Raw genomic sequence first — 18,236 nt, 5'->3', positions numbered from 1 at the left:
CATTTTATCTAATAAATGTAATGCTAAATGAAGGACACATAATATCTTTCTTGCATAACCAGGGTGTTTGCTGTTTTTTTGCAACCTACCTGGAGAATTAAAAATAATACAGCTGAAAACACCTCACAGAAACTCATTTTTCACTTTTTCCTGATATACTTCCCAGTCCAATACAGTGTCTTACCAGGAAAAGAATATGCATCAGAAAGCTTTCTGTAACTCTTACTTCTGGAAGCAAAGTACCAAAAGCAGACAACTTTCCTTCCCCTTTAGAGCATGCCCATGTATGAATCACAGATCAGGTATGCAGCAAGCATGATGGAGAATGGCAGCAGAAGCACTGAAGTTTGAAATACTGCTCTCTCAAAAATCATCTCAGATTTAACAACCAAAGCCAGCTCACACTACCAATTCTCTAAGCTGAAAAGTTGTGTTAGTGATAAAAGAAGTATGAGATGAGAAATTCCAAAACTGATCTAAATTACATTTCTCCAAAGGTTACAGGAAGCTGGTAAGCATCAAGTTTCCTTGAATGACTGAAAATTACATGCTCACACAAGCAGAACAGCCAAGGAAACAGCATATTCTGGCCACCAGTGGGTCCACATTGTACTATTTAGCCTATTTGCTTGAGTCACTTCAAGAAAGGTGAGTCTCCTGGTAAACATTTCTGGGGGTTGTTCCTATGTTTGATAGGTTCAAAGAGGAAATCTGGAACAGGGATGGGTTTTTTTTTAAAATACATGCTCTCCAGAAGACTTCCTAAAAAATAGCACTTGCTTTGCTAACAGGCCCAGCATTAAAAATCAAATGAATGGGAAGACTAAAAAAGGGAAGGCAAATAGAATATCTGGAAAAACTAGTATAGTGTCTCAGCTAGGAAGGAGCTTGTATGATCAATTCTAAATCTCTTTCAATCTGATGCTGTATATTGCTATGGGGCTGAGGATAACATAGCTAGAGATTGCTATAAGAGAATGGGTTTACATTTTACTAAAAACATGTAACGACAGACATCTGTTAATCACAGACTACTTAGAGGCTTCAAAGGAAGGTGACTGGGAAGCACCACCTTCCACATTCATATTGTGCATTCTGCACCTGTGCTAATAATGCAGGCCTTGAGGTCATCTAGGCTACCCTCAGCAGCACTTTCCACACTGAGGGAATAGTCCTGAGCCTAAGATACTAATTTGCAATTTCACAGAACAACAAAACCATATACCACGTGACTTTAATTGCTCCAGCTGAAAACAGGAACTGTTCAAAGGTATGCAGCAAGCGTTACTGTTGAAAAAAATGGCAAAGATGAAAATCTCTGTAAATTCAGGTCTAGTCACCTACTAAATTCTCATGGAATTCAGACATTCTTTTATGATATATGGACTGAGAAAACAGACGCACAACTCAGGTACAGTGTATAAATCTTGGCAAAGGTATTAGATACAATAATCTTGACACACAGTCTGGTAGTTCTAGATGGAAGGCTGGAATTGCAAGATCATCTAACAGAGTGGAAAGACTGCCCTTTAGAAATAGAAGTTTGTGGTTTCAAGAAGCTGATGGATCCTACTGTCTGAGAAAGGAGAAAATGTTCCATAGTTCTCTGACTTTTCTGATGTCATGTGACTTCTATCACATTTCCTAACCTCCTATGCATCCCCTCTACGAATAAATTCTAATACCTTTTTTGAATGCACTATCACCAACCCAGGCATTTGAAAGAGGTTAATTCCACATAGAGCCATGTCTGAATACCATACCAATTAGAAGCAAATACTTGCTGTGTTCAGCTGTTAGCAAGGTCACTGGCCTCTAGTTTTATCCAGCATGGCTTTTCAGAACTACAACAACTTGCAAGTCACCGTAAGATTTCAGTGGGGCAGCCACTACTATTCAGAGTTAAGTACCTACTCAGTTTTCCTCAGGTCAGACACCTTCCCCCTACCTTCATTTCATTTTTTCTAATGGGAAAGGAAAATAACCAGAAGTGGACCCCCTGCAATTTGTCCTAGGCAAAAGAACAGTCATACCTGCTCCTAATAACACACAGAGATAAATGTGTAGCAGGGCAAAAAGCAAAACAGGAAAGTTGAAGGACTGAAATACAAAGGACTGGAGTTACAAAGAACATCTATTTTGACACCATCACAAACTATACAAAACACAACTGATGCAGATAAGTTTGAGAAATTTCTGAATGGGTATTCCCACTTGGATTTGTTTTCTGCAATTTATTGAGAAGGCAGGTTCTCATGTAATTTGTGCCTTTTTACAGTATAAATACAAGGCAGTCTTGCAGAATGACACGTGTCACTGAGATTTACAAAAGCAAACTAACAGCTCCAAAGGGTAGCTTTAAACGTTCTCAAATATCTCTCAAGACTTGCATGAAGAACACCGAAATGGTAACATAATTAAAGACATCAATGAACCCTACTGTGTAAAAAGCTGCCCTGAGGTGAAGAAAGTTGAAAAACCACTCTGAAAGGCATTTTTTCAGGTCCTTGAATGTGCTCTCACTGGAATACCTCATACAGCCCTCACAAAGAGCCAGAGCAGCTTAAAAAGACATCTATACTTTAAGGACGTGCAGAAGGTTGCATGGATTAGATTCAACATTCAGAATTTGTTTAAAAAATTGTTGTTAGCATTTTAAAGACAAAAATCCTAGACAACTTTTCTGAGGTTTCAGTCAGTGGTTTCTTATTTATGTCAGGCTGAAACAAAATCTTTCTTCTGATCTACAAAGTAAGTCTGTCATTGTTTGATTTAAAAATATTCTTGTGTCCTGCTATTTATGTGTGCTGCTAAGAATACATGTATGAAGGCCATTAAAACATGCTCCAGGAACATCCCCTTTCTCTAAATAAACTGAAGTTATCAGGCTTCTCTGAAAAAGGACAACAAAACTAAAACAACCCCCCAGAATAAAAACAAACCAACTAATCAACCCAAAAATCCCAAAACTGAAAAAATAAAAAATCCCCAAACAAATAAACCAAAATCCAGCACCCATATAAACATCAGGAAAATGGTCCATCAGTGTTCATCAGCGGCTTATAATTTTTGGATATATTTCTACCCTATTAAAAAACAAAATGGTTTTGTTCATCGTTTATAATTGCCTATATGTAAGGGATCCTGGAAACAAAGTCATACGTGAGCCAAACAAAGTTCAAATGAGAAATAAATGAAATTTTTTAGGAAGGAATTTAAGCTCTTGTAGTCTTTTAATTAAGATGATCATATATTCTGAGATGTAGCAACATTATTCCATCAACTGGAGTAAGGCACAAGGCCTCTAAGTGAAATTCCGAAGCTGCCTGAAGTGAAGCAACATCAAAGCAAACTAGACCTCAAAATCTCTCTTTCTCTTCTGCTCACCTGAAAATATGTAACAAGTAAACAGCATATTATACCAAATTTCTCTCATCTGACGGTTCTTACCTGGCAAAGTAACTGTACCGTCTTGTTCCAAAGTTTCAGGGTTTATTCTTATGGCTGTCATACTGTGGTTATTCGCATCTCTGTATAATAAATAGCCCTGGTAAGAGCAACAAAAAAAATATAGAGGCATGAAAATACTCTTAAATACATTAACAGATGTTAAAAAAGGGAAAAAATGCAATCATTATTTTAGATATTGCTTTAAAGTAGTGGAAGCCTTTTACATCAAATGATGTCCAACATTTTTTCTACTAATCAAATTCCACATGAAAAAGTGGAAATTTGACTCTCTTCCTCCACTTTCTACATGCCAGAGATTAGCATGCTGAATCTTGTATACAAATTTTGAAGCCCTACATATTAATTCTGTTATTTTTATCTGTATACAACTAGAGTTAAAAGCCACAGTAAAAAACAGTGTTTCTGTCTCCAGTTTTCAAATCAACAAAATCGTCACAGGAATTCCAGAAAGTGATAGACAATGTTGCCCTATATAGAAGGGCAATCATTAGTTCATATTAATATATGCATTTAAACCTAGAATAAAAAAAAATTAACTACTTTGACTCCCACACTGAGACATTTTCTTCCATCAAAACTACTAAATAGATAAATCTCGGTGAAATGAGGAAAACAAGCCGACATAAATGAAGCATTAAAGTAGACAGAAAAGTTTCAATCTAAAAATAACTGATGTGATGAAGTACGAAAAATCACTTGAATTTAAGTTAATCAAGCACCTGAAGGGAAATACACTACGGACACATATTATCTCTCTGATGGACACATAACTAGCAGTAAGTGCAAGTTACACACCTTTCTATAATAAATATAGCCCCAGAATGACACTTGTCCGAACTGCAGTGCCATTGGCTACAGCCACTGTATGAGTGCATACACCTGTACAAGCCTCAAAAGCACCACATATATTTATAGTTATGGTCAGAATGTCCAAACATGTAACACTATACTATGAAACTACATGAATCCTGTTCCTTCCTAAACTGATAAAACAGGCTCCGGAATGAATGCATCCACACCCATTTGTTTTGTGCCAGTGTACCATTTGGTGATCTGCTTTTACATTAAATAAAACCAGATTTCATGTGTTTGTGTATATACACACACAGTATAACTGCAATGAAAGAACAATACTTGTAATTAACAATTTCACTTCAAAAGCATGGCAAGGAGTACATTAAAAATCACACTAGGACAATGAGATCACAATTAATAGTAAATTTACAATAAATTAAGTAAATTAATTATTCTCTGAAATGTATTTTTGGTATGTTTTGAGGGATTTTTATAATGAATAATAAAGATTAAGAAAAAATGGTTGATATTCCAGAAACTAACTCTAAAAAACCCCAAACCATCCAAATACAGTTAACTCTGCAATGACAGTGTCAATAATTATCTCTAAGTATTCTTTACATAAGCTCAATCCTCCCCATTCAATACAGCATTTCCTTATTTTACTGCAGATGTTTTAACAATAATTTCTTTTTATAAACAGGCATTTCAAATATTTTTTTGCATGATTGTTGCAACAGCACTTTTTTATATCCACTGACATGTACTTCGAAACACACATCAATTGCCTGGACAGTTCATAAACTGATATGCTAAACCATCATATTTCGCAAGTCTTTGCAGTGACAACACGAAGCAAGGATGCTCCATTATTCCTTTCTACAGGCCAGTACAATCATATGTACATCATCTTCCCTAATTTAGAAACTAGTACCAAAAGTATTTTTTTTTTATGAAAGCAAAGGAATCATAAGATATCAATGTAAGCTTACTCTAAGCCAGGGTCTACTTAAAGTACTCACGAGCGATGAGGAGGGTTGCACATTTTATATTTTAAGTATTCACCTACCTGAGCATAGCCTAACCAAGACTTTTTTTCTTTTCTGTTTTTGATGCGAGATGTAGAATTGTATATGTGGCCCTGAAAAGCAAAAAACTTCCATCATTTAACAAATACCAGAGTGAAAACTCAACACAATCATTTCCCATGTCAGTAATGTCTTCAACCATATTGTGAAGTGAAAATTCTAAGAAAATTTTGTCAAATTGTCATAGAAATCATCAGAAAAATTTACACAAACTGTAATAGAACTGATGATTAGTGAGCTATGTAAGATTCTCCATGGAAACAGGACATCATAAAAGTTAAATTGAAATACTAAGTATCACTCATCAGACAAGAAACAGCCACATTACCCTCACTGTCCCGCTATATCCAGAGCCAATTTTGTAAAGTCCATCTTTACATAAGAGATAGAGGAAAAAACCATCACTCTGAAGTAGGCACTGGTCATCTTCATCTACAGATATTTCTTTCAATGGCCATTTGTGCATCAAGGCTGCCTTCTTTATCCCATTACTGAACCAGTCCTGGATTTGGATTTTGCCCACCAGAACTGCCTGTACACTCCGCTGAAGAGAGTTTAAAATGGTTGGCACCTAAACAGTAGAAGAAATAGTGAGTGAAAAAGATGACAATTTTTTTAGATGTTGTATTTTTTGTTCTAACGCAAACTCAAGAGAGATAAAGAAATACCAACTCATCTCAAAAATAGTGAGGGGGAAAAAAGGTAACTGAATTAAACAACACATTCTCAAAATTCTTGAGAAACACTCATTTACATAAATTCCCAGATACAGAGAAGTTTTAGTGCAAGACCTGAATAGTCTGACAAGCATGGCTGCCATTATTGGTGAGGATTGCAGAGATTGCTTGCAACGTCCTTCCTGTCTCTCCCCAGGCAGCTACCAAACTGAAGAGGCAAGCGCAGGAAAGCGCTGTCAGGGACTGTCCTGTACTGTCATTCATTCCCGTGCTACGGACAGTTATTTCCAGAAGCAGCTGGAACAGGGATTCTGCAGATAAAACACAGCCATTACACAGACAAGTCACAAACTCATACAAAACAATTCAACTATCAATGGGAAATTAAACTAGGAAAATACATTATCTTTCCTCAGCCATTATGTTTAGAGCTTGTTTCAGATAGAAAAGTATCTCAATTAAATAAAGCTAAATTATCCTTAACTTTTCTTCTTTTCAGCCAGAAAAGATCAAGTCTGGATAATCACCATGGCCAAAGAAGAAAAACTACAAGTCCTTCTGTCACAGTGGAACACATTAACAAGAAAAAGGCCTGAAAGTGTTATTTGACCTGCCTATTCAGTCCACTCCATCACTGAGATGATGTGTAGGTCCTGACCAAACTTATCTACTCTTTATGACTATTACCCATGATGAAGCACAACCCATTTCACAGAAAGAAGCATTTCAAATTAGGGCTTGAAAATTATTTTGATCACATGCTTCTTTCCAAACACTGTTGGTGGCTGAACATCTGTAACAATCAAGATGTGAACAGAAATCCACCTTCATTTTCTTGAGAGCAGATACAACTAATCACTAAGGCAATAATCAAAGCCTTCTTTGTAGTTTTGAATACTCTGCACATCAACACAAAATAAAAGCTTTCTGTAGCAAATTACTGTCTTTGGAAATGGAAAACAAGTCAAAAAATATGAAAAAATACATGAAGTATACAGATTTTTTAATAATAAATTTATTTTTAAACACAGGCTACAGCCTAGACTTCCCTGCAGTTCTATAAACCAGTAAAAACTATGAACGAAAAAAAGATAATGGGATTTTAACTTAAAGGATATAGTCAACATGCTTTCAAAGGCATCAGAAGTTCAACTTTCATTTTCAATATCACTAAAAAGAAAATTGATTTTCAAGGAAGCTTTGGGATGGCCAGAGAAAATAAAAACAAGAATTCTGACACTCTGCTTAGCAGCTCCACATAAATTACAAAATTAAATATCTAAGCTATAGACCACAACAGCAGATTCCAAGAGAAGTTCACCCTAAAACTATATTCTTTCCAATAAGACTGAGTATTTTATGCTTCAGTAAGAAAGTGAAACCAAATTTGTTAGGCTGTAAGGTTTCTTACTTTGTTCCAGTGAAGAAGTACTGCATACATGCAGTAAACCACAAGGAGTTTACACTCCAGAATAAAGTCAGTCAACTGAGAACAAGCATGTCACTATCTCACAAATACTTGCCAAAACCCATTTTCTTCTGTCCAACATAATAACAGATGTATGTTAATAAAAATACAGTAAAAGATAAGATATTACCTAGGACTTCAGGAGGCTCTGATTGCAGGCCCTCTGGTTGCTGACCTTGGAGCACATTAAGTAGGGCTTGTAGGCTCCTGAGACACAAGGATGGATGAGAAAATCTCGTCTCCTTTATCAATTCAAAGACTTCACACAATCCAACTTCAATGATCTAAAGAAGGACAAATTTTTCAGAACAGATGTCAATATAATATTTTTAGATCTTCACCCAAAAGAGTATATCCCAATGTTCACCGAACCAGACAATTATTCAAATAAAAACCTAATATAAAATAGTGTTAAATCAAACCAGAATCAAAATCAAGAACCCACCTATACAACTATACCAGCAAATATTACACATAAGTCAGCCACTAGATAAAAGGGCATCTCTAAGCAGAGTAGTAGTTTCCTGGAATAAGGAAAGTTAAAACTTTTTGCACAATAGAAGGCAAACTGTGCCTCTGAGCCCTTCTAATTCCTATCCAGTTCACACTTTGACAGTCTTCTTTTTCCTTGCTCATTAATGTGAGACAGCAAACTAGAATGGTGCTGCAACCTGGCTTCACAACCTGAATAACAATACATTAGACAGCTGAAACTGGCAGCTCTAGCACTTTCCCCTCCAAAACCTCTGAGATTATTTTTTATATTGTGAGAAAATCAAAGATTAATTGCTTGTCACTAAAATTCCATATGTACTCTCACAGACACGCATTAAGGCAACTAATAGAACATGTTTTAAAGCCCCGTTACAGCCATCTCTAACTTTTCCTTTTAGAATTCCTGACTATTCTGAGATGACAGTCATGCTTCTCTCCACTGACTGCTCCCTTGCACTTCCTTCTCAGACTCTGTATTTAACAATGATGAAGATGAAAGACAAGAGAAGAGGGTTAGCACATTACAAATAAGCAACTGTATTTTAAAAACTTCACTGTATGTTTTGGTCAGGAGCAGAGCCCCTGTGTATAGAGTATTTAGCAGAGACTCACCCCTAAGTAAAACCTAAGGAAAAAGACTGAAATGTGAAAATAAATAACACTGTTAAAGCAACTGTCATTCATGCTTAAAACATGTATGCTCTGGCAGTCAGCTCTAAGTTCTACTGGATGCCTTGTCTTGTTGACATGCAATTTGATTCCCATCTTGCAGAAATCATTTTACCATCTATTTTATTCTTGGAGTAAGGATAAAAACATAACCAAGTCAAATCTTCAAAGCACAACAGCAATTTTCCTCTACAAATTACACCTTACATTTCACATCTGCAATGGAGCAGGGGGAAAACACATGCATGGAATCTACAGGGAAAAAAACTGTCAACATAATAATGGAATAATGTTTTTCCAGGATTCAAAACTCACCATCACCCTGAAGGCTAAAAAATAAAATACACTGTAGTATATTTTTAGAAATGCCCTTCCTGTTCAGTTACAGTATCTTTGAAAGAAACGGAGTTTATTTTACTCTTCACAATCTTCAGAGAGAAGACCACATCTAAGAGCTGACAGAGGTAGCTGGAGAAAGTAGGGAACACAGTGGAAAAAAAAGTTTGGTGAATTGCAGTAGGAATCAATAAGATTTAGCTCTGCTGGGATGTTGTCAATTCTCGTGTGGGTCTTGGGTTGATTTCTAAATATCTGAGATCAAGAGCCTGGGTAGGCTTCATAGAATAGATATATTCACCTTAATATCTCCGTATGTATATCTTATATACATACATGTGAATCTACATCTCTCCTCCGAACTGTGCTCTGAAGACAGAATAGAGCAAATAGCTCTTTTCAGAACATCTTAAGCTTTTTCTCACTGCTCTCTGAAGGGTTTTTGACCCAAAACAAGCACTGCTGCTTCAGCTTCTGTGTCACAGCCTGACTGCCCTTACCGATGCTCGCCATACAGCCAACTCTCCTGTTCCATTTGCAACCCCTTCAAGATCAAAAGTCTAGGACCACTTAACAAAAGGTACCCAAAATTTTTAGCCTGGATGCAGACATTGACTCCTAACTAATTCCTAAAACCCCTCCTATTTCATCTTGAAGTCTTATCTACACTCTTGTTTTATTTTATCTTTTCTCTCATAGCATTGTGAGTATTATAACCAACGCTCACATTTCTATACTCAAAATTACATGCCACTCTGAATTAATTTGTGTTACATACACAAAAAAAAGAACATTTACAAAGGAAAGAGTCTCCTAATGAATTTTAAGACTTAAAGTGTGTCAGTCTCTAAAGAAAGTAATTATTTGTCTTTTATTTTTTGTTACAACTTAAAATTTTTAATTTTTGCTTAAGGTTATTAGCAAAATGTATAAAAGTGCAGGAACAAAGAATATTTAAGTCAGCTAATTCCATGTTAATCACTTCAATCCAGTATTTGTTCCTTTTAATACAGGGCTTTTGTGGATCATTTGTAATTCAATGTTAATTTTAAAACTGGGGGGGATTGAGGGTGAAGAGTGTGTGTCTTCTGTATTCTGCAAATTACAAATCTTATCAACAGAATTGAACATACTCCATTTTAAATAGAGAGAATTCCTCATCATTAGCGAAAGTACTAAACAAATAAGGTAGCAAATAAATATGTCAGACCAAGGCAAGTATTTCCTAGAAACCAAAAATATAAAGCTATCAAAGTAAGCTACTGAATTATCTGAACACAACTGAAACACAATTTTTTTTGTTCTGCTAATATCTGAAGGGCAGCAAAGTCTGTCTCTCTTAATATTAGAAACAACTGTTCTCACACTTACAATAGAAATTGCATAGGACTTCTGATTTCAAAATACATTCCACTTAAAGGCTTCAATAAACCTGACTTCCTGAAGTTTAATATCTGAAAGAAAAAATATTTGAATAGAACACTTGAAGTCACCCTAAGCTGCATAAAAATGTATGCTAAGCTACTCTAAAATTACAGAATGTTTTCAACTTACTCTCAATTAAACAAAAAATCACCAACACACCAAGGACTATACTCTGGAGAATCTGTAAAAGCACAAACCTTATCTACACTTTTTTTAATCTTTCACCTCGCTGTCAAACTCAAAAAACATCAGTATTCTTTTTAATAAACTAACAATTACTATCAGAAATTTATCTTGTAAATATTGTAAACCTTAGAAACTTTATAACTTTCTTCTTTACAGTTAAGCTCTACACGATATTGTTCATTATCATGAGACAGACACTGTATCCAGGATTCCTAGACACTCACATAGTCCCTACAAGTTTTACTACATGTGAGACAGTTCCAAGCAGATGCTTTTTTCAAAAGCATGAATGCAAGTCCAATTGTTACCTCCCAGTGATCTAAACAAGCCACCACTACCTAGATAGTTATGAAAAATACTGATATTGTATCAGGCATCTAAACATATTTTTGAGCCAAAAATTCTCAAATTGGGTATTCTGTAGATTCTTTACTAAAAATTAACAGTTTGAAAACATACCGATTTTCACCAATTTTATATGTGCTGTACTGAATGTAACAAAATCTCAGCCATTTTCCATTTTGAGAGAAGTCTGTTACCTACAGCTTCCCTATCATTTTTTTCTATGCCATCATCTTCCTAAAACTGCTGCTTCTCCAAGTCTCTTTGTAATAAACTGTACAACACAATACCAATGCTTTGGCTTCCACATGCAAATCCTCTGTCCCTATCACTGAAATCTCATCCTTCTTGGAGCCTCTTTTAATTTCAACATCTCTTTAAAATACCATCCCATTCTCTATAAATGCTAATAGCTACATTGCCTTTTACTTAAAATTAAGCATCTAGAAGCACTTGCTGATTAATTTGATACAATCCAAAAGGACTCAGATGCAGTTCTTAAACAGTGCTGACTTTATTTCTAGTGACCACATATTTTGCAACCATCAATCACAAAATTTCAGCTGGCTGACTTGGTTATGCTTCTCTGCAATTTGCCACCACTATTTTCTGGAGTGCCAACTTTGCCCTTCAGATAATAACATCTAAATGCAATCATCTATAAAATCTTAATTTTCGAAGCCACTCAAACATTCTACATAACCACAGCTGCAACCACCTTTTTAATTCAGTATTTTTATTGGTTTTAGAGCAAATATAAACAAGGGAACTTAATCTGAATATGCTTTTTAGATTCAGAAGAACAACAAAACAAAGCACGATTCATAGCATTGATAAGTAGCAACGAACAAAACTGCACAGTTTTGTAATAGTAAAAAAAAGTGAATCAACAAATTGAAAAAAAAAGAAAATCGGTAAGTCCTGTATTTCTGATTTTCCAACATTACTCCTACTATAAGCAGAGGCAGTCAATAGTAAAAATCCACTCTAACTGTTCAACTGTAGCATCAAATATTAACATGCATTAAAATCTGGAGCTGTCAGTACCGCTAAGGGCACTAAAGCCAAAGAAGGGAAAGAATAATTGACAGTTACAATTACATGCATATCCAGCAAAACATCTTGGGAACCATTCCACCAAATGATTTTCATTATTAGAAAGACTTACTCTTTTTGGAGGGTAAAGCAAAAGAAAGCACCCTTTACCAATGAGCTGTAGTCCCTCAGAGATATCAGCACTGCCTTATTTGCATCATTTCTGTACAGATTTTGAGTCTTTAGGCGTTCAAGTACCAGCACTTCTAAAGAGGTGCAACTTGAGGGTCTACTTGACTTTTAATCGACTTTATTTTGGTCAGGTACATCGATCATCCTAATTCATCACATGATTCTGAACTAGGTGGACTACAAATAAAACTACAGCAGTGTTTTAAGCAGCTGGCTTATATTATTGCTCTCTAACCCCCCAAAAAGAACATACCAGGCTTAGATGACATACATGGCACACTTCAAGTGCTATCAGTTACTTGCCTTTGGAAGTTTAATAGGTGGCTCTTTGGGCTCCTCTTCTTCATCACTGTCCGAATCCCCACTCTGGACACTGTTCTTTGAAGCCAAAGACACAGATGCTTCCTTTTTCTGCCACTCCAACACACAATGGCGGACATTGCAGTAAACATTAAAAGCTGAAGGATTGCTATATAATCTGATATCTGGTATGGTTATTGTATTCTCTAAGTTTTCAGTCTGAAAAACAAGATTGGTTTTAATTTTACTTTATTAGTTAAGTTTCAAGCTTTGCTAAACATAAATAATCTCAACAGTCTCACTAATTTTGACAGATCAAATTACTTCCAAACTGGAGACAACTTTCCTGCTGAAGTGCCAGTTATATTTCAGGAAGGGAAGAAAGGAAAGAGGAAGAAATTACAATAGATTCCACCTAGCTTTAGTCTATACCTCTAAAAACTTGATGAGAATGCTGGGACTAAAAATGAAAGCAGCTCAGGCTATAGAATGGTCCAAACCTGTCCCACAGTGATAAGAACAGCGGAATCAAGCTTTTACTCAACAACAGTCTGTATTGAGGGTCTTAATTATAATTGATTTTTAAAATGCATGACTTGTTATTCTAGTTGTTAGTTTTAACTTGCTGGTAAATAATAAAAATTTAAGCTGCTTGTTAAACATATACTAGAAATTAAGGAAACCCACTTGTTTTGTCATTACATATAAACTGATGCCACATTTAAAAACTCCTGTCAGGATACTGCAGGTAATCTTTTTGAAAATAGTAATCTAACAGACTAATTACTAAGTAAAGAAATCAAGGCCTATGACTTAACAGGACACCATTCTGTTTTCAGAAGCCCTGAGCCACAAAGTATGACCTGAGAAATTGTTCTGATAAACTACCACAACCCTGGCCCACCTTGGTACCTGCTACTGGTGTATTATTGTCAGCCTTGGCCAAGACACCAAGAAGCCTTCATGAGGCTGTCACTGGACTCAAAAAAATAAGAAAAAAAATTTCTTAAAAAAAAAACATTTTTAAAAATCTGCTCTGTACTTTCCCAGTCTGCAACACTAAAATGGGAGAGGCGGTACGACTGACTTGAAAAAACAGAACTCCACAACAATTCATTCCCAGGCAGGGTCACTCTTTCTATCTGGTTGTATACCAGCAAAGACCAGGCTAGTTTGAGCATAGGCTCTCAAAACTGGACTTCAGGCATATGGGAGGGAGCAATTCTCTGTAACACTCTGCTAGACAGAGGGCACAAAGACCATGTAAAGAGAGAAGGCCCAGGTTAAGAGCACAGGACAAATTTGCTTGACCATGCAAGGCAAAATTTGGGGGATTATTAGGCCAGACAGACTCAGGGTCATGACTAATTTCACAAGGTCATTTTGGTTTCTTTCTTGTATTCTTGAGGGATAGGGAGAGGAGTGGCACATTGAGAGTGGAGGCTTTTGGGGCTTTTTTTTTGGTATTATTTATAGGGTATTAATATTGTCCATTGCCACATTCATCGGACACAAAATTACATACTGAATTATACTACAGTGATTTGAAACAGATCACTGACAGTAGTGATAGGAAAGAGAACATTAAACTCACAGAAGAGAGGTAAAAGAAATTTGAGAACCAGTGAACTGGGTAATATTTTAATGAGGTGATTTATTTTTTTACAATATGGTTGCCACAACTTTCTACATCAAAAACATTTTAACCTGCACATACATTTTCATTAATTTCAGAAATAACACAAGACTCTAAGCTAGACCTTTTAACACTCTACGTTACAAAGCATAACAAAAAAAGTCAAAATTACTTGAAAATATTTCATTGCTTACATAGTCCCTATTTTTGACTATAATACTATTCTGGCTGTACTGGTATATATTTGCCCATCCTTTTCATTATTACTAAAGTTACTGCAAGTTAGGATGCTAAAAAGCAATGCTTTATTATGTAACCTATTTTATAAAACACAGATTTATGTGTTGATTTTTCTCACCTGCATCAGTGTTAGCACTAAGCACAAAAATACAAATATAATGAAGGAGGAAAAAGAAAAAGCTGGAAAAAGTTCCATACATCATACTCAAGTTTGGCAGGTTTTTTTCTCTAGCTCAACAGAACTTCTGCCATTAGGGACTGAAAGACACCAAAGTTTAGTCTTTGTTCAGCATTAATATCTTTGAAATACTAGAGCCCCTATTAAAAACCTCACAGTATTAATCAGCGCAAGAACCCAAGGTACAACCTCATGTTATTCAAGTATCAAATTGTATCAAAATAAATTGGGCTTGACCGCACTGAAAATGACCTCCTACATACTTTGAAGTTTATTTGACACCAGAAAACTGAACATATATAAGATGTAACTCCTCTGTATAACCAAACATCCATACACCTTACCCCAAAAGTTTTTGCAGCTCCTGTTAAGGCAAATACATTGTTTAAGCTTTCAGCTTTAAAGTAGAATGGCAGTGGTTAAATTCCTCAGTAAACTTAGTTTACTGAAGTTTTTTACTGACAGTTACAGGAAGAGAAAGAGATATTTCAGAAGCTCCAGATATTCATCTGAAAGTTCACATATCCAGTTAATATCACATATTTTAATTGTAATAAATATAATTGTTATGAGTTTCCATTCCAATTCTTTCTTGTCAGCTCAGCTAAGTCTTTGATCCAGAAGAGCCTAAATTCTGGAGCTCATATAATCTCATTTGAAACAGACTGGCCAAACTGTTAAACCAGCACAGATAACTTTAAACATTACAGTGCTAGATAAAATCAATGTCTGTTTTCTTGCCTATTAATAACAAGCTGATTCATTTTCAGAAGTCAACTCCTTATTCTCAATACTTTACAACTATTAGCCAGTAAGCACTTTTAACTACTCTCTCTCCTGTGTTCAGTGTTTTGCTTTTCTGTAATGCATGAACAATACTTAGAATAAACTGATCTCCTACCCAGACTTCAGTACAGCACAACATCCTCCAGAAACTTCATCACAAGGTAAAGAACACTGATGTCAATTATGGATTTGCTTAAGTCTAAGGGGCTTTAACTACAATACTTATAGTTGCTATGTCTTCAAAATATACATCTGCCCAAAAGTAGATGTATATAAGCATCCCTTTCATAGATTTCCTTTACATAAGGTAAGAATGGAGCTGATGACAAAAACAAACAGGGAAACTTTCTGCCCCTCTAATGCAAATGCTCATTCAGTGAGCAGCTTTTTTTGTTGTGTTGTGTGAGGAAAGTATTCAAAATATTGGATTTTTTTTCCATATGAAACAAGTGTTCTTCCTTTCCAGATACGTAACTTAACTGAGGTCAGATAAAACTGAACAAGTCAGAAAGTTGGGGTGTAAGTTCATCCCATCATCACCTAAAAGTTTACTTTTCGGCAGCTAATGAATACCTTCTACACAGCCATAAAAACTTCTCCAATATTATCAGACTCAGGATACCACCTGTACAATCTTGCTGCTGACTCATGGATTTTGAGGTAGAATAGACCAGGAATAAAATCTAACCAATACCTCTCCCTACAGAACCTCACTTAGTAATTCCTTTATCAAACTAATAAATTAGAATGCTCTTAATGATACATTTCAAGTTGGCACAAAATACATCTACATCACCAAAAAGAACAGCAGAACATTAAACTGAAATATTAGTCAAATTCTAAGAAGTCACTAAAGCAATTTATTAATTTTACACATATCTAGAGTTATTAATAATCCAAACACTGCTCCTAAGCTATAGGATAAATTATTTCAGAAAGAAACAATGCCTTACATCTTGTTTTCATGGTGTAAAGAGTATCAAGATTCACATGACACTTGGGAATAAGGTGAAGAGCAACAATCACTTTCTCTGCCTCTGAATGTCCTATTCTTAATGGCTACTGGAATATTGCAATCCAAAGCGCTCATTAAATTTGACTACAAACTCAGCTTCCAGAGTGCCTAAGTAGAAGATGAGATGATAGCTTCTATAGTAGCTTTTCTCCCAAAGCATCTGGTTTCTTGGAAAATGAAATTGCTACCACTTTTTAAAAAAAAGAAGATAGTTTACAGACTACAGTTACACTGTTTAATTCAGTAGTTTTCACCTAAGCTGTAACACAGTGGGATGTTCTGAATCTTCATCTCTGCTGTTTCACTTCACATCATCAAAAATTAAATGTGTACCTTCTTAAATCAAAACACAGAGTGAAACATGCATTGTAAAATTTAAATATCCACCACTGGTGAACACAATTTTAATACGTGAAGATTTTATTTCCTGAGTGTTACTTTTTATTTTCTGAACGATAAGACACTAACTTATGAGAGAGAGATCAAAGCGCAGATGCCCACACCCTGATGCCTGGCTTGTCCTTGTAAACATATAGCCCATGCTAAATGGAAGAATGAATTATGTAGGAGAGGGTAAACAGCACAGGTTTGGTTCAAAAGATAAGAGCAATCTACTTCTAGTTGTTCTTCTCAGCTTCTTGTAAAATTCATGTACACTCAAGGAAAGGAGTGGGAAAAACCAAAACCCTCTGGTCTCCTTTATACTTGTCTCACACAAAGAAACTGTTTTCCCTGAAGATGAAATATGCAGCTTATTTTCTGACCTATTTGTTTTCTTCCTCTTGAATCAGATGACTGTAGTAATGGTTTATTCTTAAATATAATGGAAATAGATACAATCTAGGAGAGGAAACTTAACCTGCTGTTAAAGATGGGTCAGGTTATAATAACCATTTGATCTAATTCATGTGTAACACTGAGAAGAGAAGCTTATCAAATTCTTCTTTGGACAGGCAAAAAATCTCTTAGAAAGGGATGCCCTCTTGAGGTTGAAAGACCAAATAATACAAAAGCCACTGAAAATAATACCAAATTATTTGAGAATCTACATGTGTTTTTAATTGGAGTATTCATCCCAGCTGATCTGTTTTATACATCTACTCATTAGCTTACAATGAATTTGTCTGCTACATGAACCTCCTCAAAGTTTTATTTTTCCTATTTGTATAAAGCTAAAAAAGTCACAGTTTAAAACTTCTGCATAAACTAAACCAGTAGATGCCAACTATTTCAAGTACAAGCTGTGTTTGGTGGACTCCAATGTTTTAGTACCCTTCAAATAACATTATTAAAACAGAAGATGATGAACTGTGGCTTTCTGTCTAACTCCTTCTCAATCCAAGTGTCCTAAGAAGCACTTGCATGAATTAACAGCAAAGGAGGAAAATATCCAGAGTGTCTGAAGGGCGGGGGGGCTAGCAGCAATATTCGTAGAGTTGGGAAAAGTTACACACCCAATTTTCTGGTGATATTATTTGCCAGAAAAAAAAGAAAAAAAAAAAAAAAAAGGGGGGAGGAGGCAACTAGGTACTGGAATCCAAGGTGCTACACCCATGTCTAACAATCAGATATTTGTTTTCTATGTAAAAGTCACTTATGTCAGCAGTGAATTTCTAAAGCCAAAACAGACTGCACCACACATAAAACTTTTATACCCCTACTTAAAAAATAGATACTAAACCACAAACCAAAAATTAGTGATAGTTCAAATACCAGCGATCGTAACACAACCCAGCTTAGAAACAGAATAAGGTTCAAACTACTAGGATCTGTTAAACACCAATTAGTTTTATATCTAAAATATTCTAATATCTAATGCTTAAATGGTGGAAACAATTTTCTCCCAGTTCCTCAACAATTACTTCTCTTTAAAAGTTCTCACCTCTTCCATTACTCAATCAT

At 35.5% G+C, this 18,236-nt stretch overlaps 1 protein-coding gene across 13 annotated transcripts in view; it reads right to left on the bottom strand.

Moving 5' to 3' along the window:
- Positions 1-18,236, bottom strand: part of MYCBP2 (MYC binding protein 2) — a 172,573-nt gene that overhangs the window by 129,545 nt on the left and 24,792 nt on the right. For all 13 annotated transcript variants that reach the window (XM_088052247.1, XM_088052249.1, XM_088052253.1 and 10 more), the window contains exons 3-8: positions 12,483-12,698; positions 7,630-7,783; positions 6,146-6,342; positions 5,683-5,925; positions 5,336-5,407; positions 3,451-3,547 (exon numbers count right to left, since the gene is read on the bottom strand). In XM_088052247.1, the coding sequence (XP_087908373.1) occupies positions 3,451-3,547; positions 5,336-5,407; positions 5,683-5,925; positions 6,146-6,342; positions 7,630-7,783; positions 12,483-12,698 (979 nt within the window). The remainder of the gene's footprint in view (positions 1-3,450; positions 3,548-5,335; positions 5,408-5,682; positions 5,926-6,145; positions 6,343-7,629; positions 7,784-12,482; positions 12,699-18,236) is intronic.

The sequence above is a fragment of the Pseudopodoces humilis genome, chromosome 2, assembly GCF_049639895.1.
Source record: "Pseudopodoces humilis isolate 2021_Gansu_Grassland_sample_001 chromosome 2, ASM4963989v1, whole genome shotgun sequence".
NCBI classification, from domain to species: Eukaryota; Metazoa; Chordata; class Aves; order Passeriformes; family Paridae; genus Pseudopodoces; species Pseudopodoces humilis.
This window is presented reverse-complemented; position numbering and strand designations above follow the sequence as displayed.